General features: G+C 44.6%; 1 protein-coding gene across 1 annotated transcript; it reads left to right on the forward strand.

The window, feature by feature from the left end:
* Positions 1-5,921: 5,921 nt before the first annotated feature.
* LOC144700810 (AP2/ERF and B3 domain-containing protein Os01g0693400-like) lies at positions 5,922-7,328 on the forward strand. Its single transcript, XM_078572357.1, has one exon. It carries the CDS (start codon positions 6,143-6,145, stop codon positions 7,139-7,141), a length of 999 nt encoding a protein of 332 aa, XP_078428483.1. The 5' UTR covers positions 5,922-6,142; the 3' UTR covers positions 7,142-7,328.
* Positions 7,329-9,192: the final 1,864 nt, after the last annotated feature.

Raw genomic sequence — 9,192 nt, forward strand, 5'->3', positions numbered from 1 at the left:
TGACAGAAACGGTGAAAATTTTGTTGTTTTATTAAATACATTTCAATAATTAATTGGTTTCTGAGAAATCGGTATCAAAAAAATTTTAATTAATTTCTTCACAAGGAAATTAAGGATTTAGTGATGCATTTTTAGCATTCTTTAGTAATTTCTACTTCTCTTTAGTAATTTACATCTGACAAAATAATAGAAAGCATGATGATGATCTCAATTACTCGGGGACTTAAGTTTTGAAGCAAGATGAAGATTTATTTACCGATGCAGAACATGTCACCTCATTCTTTTTGTGTTATTGCTGTATGACTGGTGTTTCTTTCTAAATATCATCAAGCCAATTTCCAAAAACGAGATGAATAGCACAGTATTTCATTCTGATTAAAGTCTTGCTTTCTCTTACTAATCGTCCCGAAAACGATTGGTTTTCCTTTTCTTCTTGTTACAGGCTTTACATACTCCATTCAGGAGTTATCTCCAAGACCTGTTGGATCTGGTCAGCATTTTATTGACTGGTGTCTAATTTCTCTCTCTAAATTCAGGCATCTATTTTTTTACTTGACTGGTGTTGGTTCTTTGATTGGTCTGTTTCAGGTCAACAAAGAAAAAGCTGAGCGAGAGGCCTTGGGCGCTCTTTCTCTCTATCAGCGTATGATCAGTTAAAAACTTTTCTCTCTTCGTCGTTATTCTGAATAATACCAGAATTTTCTTGGGGTGAAAATTCCGTTATCACGCTTTTCCTTCTTGTTGTATTTTTACTCTTGATATTGGCCAAGTTCAGATTTCAATCATGTGACTGGGTTAAGACTGATGAGTTTTACACGTAAACGCTTTGTGGGATGTTCCATGAAATTGAAAACTGAAGGTTCCATCACATAAAAATGAATACTTAAATGTCTGCTTCTGGTCAGGTTTACTATTGGGTCTGTAAGGTTAACAGTTTTCTTTATAAAATATCTCATTATACTTTGAGGCTGCCATGATTTTGTAAACAAAAAAACTCAGCTTGGACAGTGCCATTCCCGACTTCCGACCTCCAGTCATGTGCTAGGCTTCTGACTTATACGTAAGGGGACTTCGACGCAGAGAAATAGAAATTACTTCCTCTCGTTCAACGGTTCCGTTCTCGACTTCTGACTTTCGGTTGAGTTCCAGGCTTCCAACTTCAACCTAGGAGGATTTCGACGCAGAGAAGTAGAAATTACATTTCTATGTTTATTAACATAGTAAAATGAAGAACATTATTTCCGTCACCGGTGATGGTGATGGCGTCACGGTGACGGTGACTTGACGGAATGAGGAGCAATGGACGTGTGACAGGTACATGACGCACTTTTTTAGAATCCTGGGACGCGTGACGAGACGGTGACGTGACAAACATTTCGTCATGTCACCGTTCGTCACGCATTGTCATCCGTCCCGTCATGCCGGGGTATCACGTCCCGGGCTACCGCTCCCTACTATGAGCGTGTAATGGAAGATCGACACCTCAGAAATCACCAGCGTGTGGAAAAAATATAGTAAAATAAAGGCGGAGTGGTTGAGATAAAGGCAGACTAAGAGAATGCCGGAGCAGTATGGTTGGAACGTTCAACGTCATAGTTTCTTCAATGTGCTGAATCCATGATTCCTGAGGACAAAATAGGGGGACCCAACTTGTCTAGGTGCAGCCTTCAACTGGGGTCCACTCCATCTAATCTTTATGTTTACCGCCCGCCATCCGCCAGCGCCACTTAACCCCCCTGAAAACACACGCGTGTGAAGAGAGAGAGATAAATGAGTCAACCGATCGATAATGATACAGCTAGATAGATAAATATATATAGATAGATAGATAGATAGACAGAAAGATATATAGATAGACAGACAGACAGATAGATAGATAGATAGATAGATAGATAGATAGATAGATATATAGATAGATAGACAGATAGATAGACAGATTAGATAGACATTCCAATTAGTTAGTTAGATAGATAGATATTGATATTCTTTTCACCGTAATTAGTCTTCGTAGATAAGAGGATATCTCTCTCTCTCTCTCTCTCTTTCTTTCTCTCTCTCTCTCTCTTTCTCTCTCTCTTCATAGATATATAGATAGAAAGCAGGAAAGATGATGGATGAAGAGACATTTAGTTCTCTGTGTCTGTCGGTATGCTCTAAGTCTCCGCCCAATCAGACAGGTAGGTAGAGAGGGGCTCTCGGTACCGACGCTACCTCCATATGTTGGTTGGTAGCGCATGGAAAGAGTTAGGGAATTGTACTCATCCATCTGACCATCTTTAATGGGTTAAAAGAGACAGCTTGCGATGTTGTGAGAGCGTGAATATCTACAGCTCCTCTCTCTTTCTCTCCCTCTCCCATCTTTTTTTGTTCGTGTAATATATATGGGAAGATAAAAAGTAAATGTATTTCTCTCCTTTCTATTTATAATTCACATCTATTTATGGGAGATCATGGAGACAGGTGGGCACGAAGTAGTTACCCCGTTAGATACGATGAAGAGGAGAAAACATACTTTTTATTTCTCTCCTTTCCATCTCACGGGGTCCTCATTTTTCCTCGGGATCATAGGTGTTAGATTGCCGCAGAAAGATAGATGAAACATACTTCTTAAGGAATCTTTATTGACAACATCCCACCTACTGGTTTAGCTCTGAATCAACTATATATGAAACTATGTGGACCTTTTTCTTAGATTTCCAAAACTTACATGAAATAAGGCAAGGAACTAATATTTACTTAAAAGTTCTAGGATCAGTCCGGAAAAAGAGAGAGAAAAATCTTTTGGAAATACACTGGCAACATTTGGCCCACTTGTTTTAATCGAAATCAACAGTACATTAAACAAAGCCAGCGCCTGCGATGGAAGTATGTTGGTGAAGATAAATGAAACTTATTTTAATTGGATTCTATCATTGACAACATCTTGTCAAGTTGTTTTAATCAAGTATATATTATAGTTAGCCAACGTTTTCAGAATTACTATTGTTTATTATACAACAGAAGGAAAAAAATTAACTTAAAAATTCACGGATATGTACGTGCGTTATCTCTGAATGAGTGGAGCAAATCTTCGGAGAGGGGGGGGGGGGTGGTTTGTAGAAAACCATAGAATGGCAATGGTCCCCCACTGCGTAACCCGCGGACGCTGCAGACGTAGAGTTAGAATAGCACCAACAGCCCATGAGAAAAACGAGGACTGGGCAGCGGCGGTGGTGGCCCAAACCTCACACTTCTCCCTCTAGTTTCTTTCTCTCTCTCTTCTCTCTCTATCTTATCTCTCTCCCTCTCTCTTCCTCGCTCTCTTTCTCTAATATTTCTCTCACTCTCTTCCACTCTTTCCCTCTGTTATTTCTCACCCTCCCTCTTCCTCGCTTTCTCTCTCTCCCTTATTTCTCTCCCTCTCTCTTCCTCCCTCTTCCTCTCTCTCTCATTTCTATCCCTCTCTTTTCCTCAATGTCTCACGCTCTCTATTATCCATCTCCCTCTCTCTTCCTCAATTTCTTTCTCTCTCCCTACTATCTATCTCTCTCTCTTGCTCTCTCTCTCTCTCTTATCTATCTCCTACTCTCTTTCTCTCTCTCTCTCTCTCTCTCTTGTCGTCCCTCTTTCTCTCTCTTAGCCGTCTCCCTCTCTGTCTCTCCCTCTCTATTTTTCTCACTTTCTCTTTTTCTTACTCTCTTCCTCGCTCTCCCTCTCTCCCTCTCTATTTTTTTCACTTTCTCTCTTTCTTCCTGTCTTCCTCGCTCTCCCTCTCTCTCCCTCCCTTTCTCTCACTTTTTCACTTTCTCTCTTTCTCCCTCTCTTCCTCTCTCTCCCTCTCTCTTTCTCCCTCTCCCTCTCTCTTTCTCACTTTCTCTCGTTCTCCCTATCTTCCTCGCTCTCCCTCTCTCTTTCGCTCTCGCTCCTTCTCTCCTTCTCACTCTCTCGCTCTTCCTCTCCTTTTTCTCTCTCCCTCCCTCTCACTTTCTCCCTCTCTCACTCGCTCTCCCTCTCTCTCTATCTCTCTCTCCCTCTCACGTTCTCCCTCTCTCCCTCGCTCTCCCTCTCTCTCTCTCTCTCCCTCTCTCTTTCTCACTTTCTCTCTTTCACCCTTTCTTCCTCGCTCTTACTCTCTCTCTCTCTCTCCCTCTCCTTCGCTCTCTCTCTCACTCTCCCTCTCTCTTTCTCACTTTCCCACTTTCTCACACTCTTCCTCGCTCTTCCTCTCTCTTTCTTTATCTCTCCCTCTCACTTTCTCCCCTTCTCCCTCTTTCCCTCTCCCCCTCTCTTTTTCTGTCTCTTAGCTCTCTCCCTCTATCTCTATCTCCATCTCTTATCTTTCTCTCTCTTTCTCCCTCTCCCTCTCTCTCTCTCTTTTATATCTCCCTCTCTCTTTTTCTTTTCCTCTCTTTTCTTTCTCTCTCTTTCTTCCTCTTCCTCTCTTCGTCCCTCTCTCTCTCTTATCTCTTCCTCTCTTCCTCTCTCTCTCTCTCTCTTATCTCTTCCTCTCTTTCTCCCTCTCCCTCTCTCTTCCTCTCTCTCTCTCTCTGTGTCTTATCTCACCCTCTCTCATCCTCTCTTCTCTCTCTCTTGCTCTCTCTCTTTCTCTGATGTACACATGTATCAGGCCGCGGCCCCGGCGGCTATGAACAAAATTTTCCTCCGTACTAATCTTCCTCTGTTGCCTACTAGGCAACTTACAAGAATAAGTTTCTGGGTTCCCCCGTTTTAGAAGAGGGGTATTTTCGTGATACTTCTTTGACCGTGCATCGCCAACAACGGAGATAATTTTCACCCGGCGTATTGCGATATGTCTCAGCATCCAGTCAGTGACTAGGACTGCTCATCCCAATCGCTCGCTTAGCGTGTCCCACGCTGCCTACAGCAGTATGAACGTCAACCACTAGGTCTCCTATGAGCTCGTCCTTTTCGGGCTTTTCTGCGAAGTTCCTTTCTTTCTCTTTAAAGAGTTTGCTTGTAGAGAAAGAATGTCAACCCATTAGCCCCAATAGATTTGCTTCGGGGGAAAAATATCTCGTCCGATCTGGGGCACTATGCCCATCTATTCATCCCATGAGAATAGATGCCATGAGAATTCTTCCCACAACTCCAGGGGTAGATCGATACAAAGATAGATAGAACTCTTACCATAACTCCAGGGTGAGAGAGAGAGAGAGATAGATGTATAAATGGGCATAAAGGCAGTCATCGTTCCTTTGACATATTGTAAAAGTCTAGGCGGGCATCTCGCGTGCCGGTCCCTTTGCCTCATTTTTATCACAATCTTTGTCATCTTGAATCAGCATAGTTAGACAGAGAAAGAGCGAGAAAACGAAAGAGAGAGAAGATGAAATTGAAAGACAAAGGGATAGAGAGACAGAGGAAGACCGAGTTAACGAGAGAAAGAGAGCGCGTTGTCGTCCTCGGGTAAATACGATACTTTCACCCCGAAGGACGGGAGGAAAGCGACATGGCTTCAATCTAATACCTAAGGGGATGATGATACCGATCCACCTGGCCACCAAACCGGGGTGAATTGATTGAGGAGCGGAGAAAAAGGGTAACGCTGAGAAGTTGATAAGAAGGAATGGAGCAGGATTTGTCAGGAGCGTGCGTTCTAGGGGGGATGCACTGGGCGTCCATGGTCCACAGTCTTCCCTCCCACCCTCATCCAACTTGCTTCGTCTTCCACACGCGACCATCCGAACTCTTCGTTGAGAGAGAGAGAGAGAGAAAGAGATCCAGAGATGGATGGACTGATGGAGAGATAGATTATTAGAAAATTAATTAAAGAGAGTAAGAGAAAGAGATCGCACCCTGATACCAATCCTGTTTTTTATGTTGATGATGGGGTAAAAAGAGAGAGACATGTAAATGGAGAGAGAAGAAAAAGGGGATAGAACCTATGAATCTTCTCGCCATCATCACCTGAGTTGACCCACTCCAACACCGCTGAAAAGACCAAAAGAAAAATCAACCATCTCGCAGGTGGGAATTAACTAGGTCCTGGCCACTTGGCCCAGCGGGTGTTTATATACTACCCTTTCCTTCCTCCAATCTGATCCCATCGACAACCTCAATCCAAGTGCCAGCCTCAGATATCCTCCACATAGCAAAGAAAACCAAAGCAAAGCAAAGCTAGAGCGAGAAAGAGTTTCGAGAGATGATGGATAGCAACAGCGTAGAGGAGCCCTCGAGCGAGTCTGAAAAGGCAATCGCCATGTCCCAGAAGCTCCAACGTCTCGGCAGTGGAGGCAGCGTTGTTCTGGACCCAGAGTTAGGCGGTGAAGCTGAGTCTAGAAAGCTTCCTTCTTCACAATACAAAGGCGTCGTCCCACAGCCAAACGGGCGATGGGGCGCACAGATCTACGAGAAGCACCAGAGAGTCTGGCTGGGAACCTTCAACGAAGAAGCAGAGGCGGCGCGCGCCTACGACGCCGCCGCACAGCGCTTCAGAGGCCGAGACGCAGTCACCAACTTCAAGCCTCTCTCGGAGACCGACCCAGAAGGCCAAGCGGAGCTCCTCTTCCTCAATTCTCACTCCAAGTCCGAAATCGTTGACATGCTGCGCAAGCACACGTACAACGACGAGCTGCGGCAGAGCCGGCGCGCCAGCGCCGCTGCGGGCGCGCGCGGGCTGGCCAAATTCCCCTCCTCCGCCGGCCGCTCCGCTGCTGCCGCCGCCCGGGAGAAGCTCTTCGACAAGGCGTTGACCCCTAGCGACGTGGGCAAGCTCAACCGCCTTGTCATCCCCAAGCAGCACGCCGAGAAGCACTTCCCCTTGCAGGTCGCTGGCCCCACCTCGAAGGGTATTCTCGTAAATTTCGAGGATCCTGCCGGGAAGATGTGGCGATTCCGCTACTCTTACTGGAACAGCAGCCAGAGCTACGTGCTAACCAAGGGCTGGAGCAGGTTCGTGAAGGACAAGGGTTTGAAGGCAGGGGACTTGGTGGGATTTCATCGGTCCACTGGTGCGGATAAGCAGCTCTTCATTGATATGAAGCCGAGGGTGTCTCATCCCTCTGCGCCTGTGATGAGGCTCTTCGGCGTTAACATAGTTAGGGCTCCTGAAGAGAGCTCGGAGAGAAAGAGAATGCCTGAGATTACGTTAATTGCGCCTTCAGCGCAGCTCTGCAAGAGGCAATGCGTAGAAGCCCTTTGACTACCACGTCAATCTCTCTTGGACCCAAGAGAGGAAACTCGACGAGGAGGAAAAACGCGTTCTGTTCGATATCGTCATCTCCACGCCGCTGTAAATTACGTTACGTTCATCTTAGATTAGAACCCCAGTGGGGAAGGAAAAGAGGGGAGTTATATTTTGCAGAAGAATGCTAAATTTTCACGGTGTAGATCCCTTCTTCTCTCGTCTCGTTTTCCTACTTGGGATTGCCTTGGAAATCCCAGGAAAACAATATAACGGACAACTTAGAAATTCCGGAGAGAGAGAGAGAAATAGTCCAACTAGCTGGGGAAATAAGTCTCCAAAAGAGCCACAGCCCACAGTCGCAGACCAATGTTTTGTTTATTATCTTGTCCCTGTTGGCGGCCATGTCATTTTCCCATTCGGGGTGGCAAAAACCATTATTTTCTGGTCATTAAATCGTGAACTGTGGGCAAGGTTTACTGTGTTGCATGACGGTTCTCTTCTCCATCCTTCCAACGTCAGCTACTCCGCTGGGCCAATTCCAGGTTTCTGATTTGCACAAGTAGATCTACAGAAGGAAGCCGCCACTGACCCCTGCATATCAATATCATGACCTTGATTTACATCATGGTTATAAAAATCGTAAATATATTTATAGATATATATAGAGAGAGAGAGAAAGAGAAAGAGACATATAGAAATAGAGAAAGAGAAAGGAGTGATAGACAGAAAGAGAGAAATAGAAAAAGAAATAACGAGAGGAGACAAAGGAGAGAGAGACAAAGAGACAGAGAGAGAGAAAGGAAGCCGCCACTGACCCCTCCCCCACCTCCAAATCCTGACCAGGATTTATATCCTGCTTATAAAAATCATAAATATTTATTTGGTAATAGAGAGAGCGTGAGGCATATAGAAAGAGAGAAAGATGAGTGAGGAGCAGATAGAGAGAGAGAGAGAAATAATGAGAGACAGAGAGACAGGGAGAGAGAAAGGGCGAGAAATGAGCGACAAAGACAGAGAGGCGAGAGAGGGAAATTTTGAAGGAGATAGGGCAAAGAGAGATATAGAGAGAAAGATAGAAAAATATTTTAGAGATTGAGTGAGAGAGTGAGGAGTGAGAAAGAGTCTCTCGGTAAAATTTAGGGGGATAGATACAGACTGAATGCAGGCCTTGGGGACCAGTATCATTTTCTCTCAGTTTTCAAGCCGATGGCTAACAATGGAGCTAAGTTCATCCGTGGTGGACCCTCCGTTTGAACCCAATGCACAAACTGTAAGACGTAGGCCCATGACGAAACTAAATGCGACAGTGACTCCTCCCGCTTACTTTCATCACAGCAGTGGCGTCGGCAGGATGGCGTCAAGCACAGGCTGTCCAAACGAAAGTAAGCGCGACGCGCCATCCACGCAATTTTCTCTCCACTCATTTCATGAATGCGCAGCCCCGTTGAATCTGAGAAGAGTCAGAACGCGTTGTGATTAATGTTTTTTTTTCCTGATTCATACTTTTTGATGCGGCTGACTTGATAAGATGGAGTAACGTTTTCATGGGCCAAGTAAAATAATGGTTAAGATTGGCAGGTCGCGGTTGAATTACTTAGTTGCGCTCAGTCAGCTTTAGCGTTATTGTTCAGAGAGTCATCCAAAACGAATGGCTGGAAGAAGATACTCACCAAGAAGGAATATTCAACTTTGGGCTCGGTGTCTTAGCCTCTAGGCGGCGAATTTTTCACATGTTCTTGGCTTTGATTCCGGATAAGAATGTGTTTCTGGAGCACAAATTTTCTTATATTCAGGAAATTCGTTATAGACAAAGAGATACCCTTTTTTTCTGCTCTCCCCTCTTTCTTTCTTTTTTCGAAAGCTTAACTTCAGTGAATGTGAGGGAACGTCTTATTGAGAATGAAATTTTGAGGTATTGGGATTAAGCGATCAGATTGAGATCAAATATAATTGCTTTGGAAAAAAAATGTTGTCGATTAAATAGCCCTCATCATGATTTTTACAGTCGATCTGATTTGTAGGACCGATCAGATCCGTCTGGTTGGCCCTTGAGTTGCTCTACCCAA

This window comes from Wolffia australiana, chromosome 3 (assembly GCF_029677425.1).
Source record: "Wolffia australiana isolate 7733 chromosome 3, ASM2967742v1".
In the NCBI taxonomy this organism is placed as follows: Eukaryota; Viridiplantae; Streptophyta; class Magnoliopsida; order Alismatales; family Araceae; genus Wolffia; species Wolffia australiana.

Coding starts and splice junctions, on each gene's coding strand:
- LOC144700810 (XM_078572357.1), top strand. CDS start 6,143: ATGATGGATAGCAACAGCGTAGAGGAGCCCTCGAGCGAGTCTGAAAAG.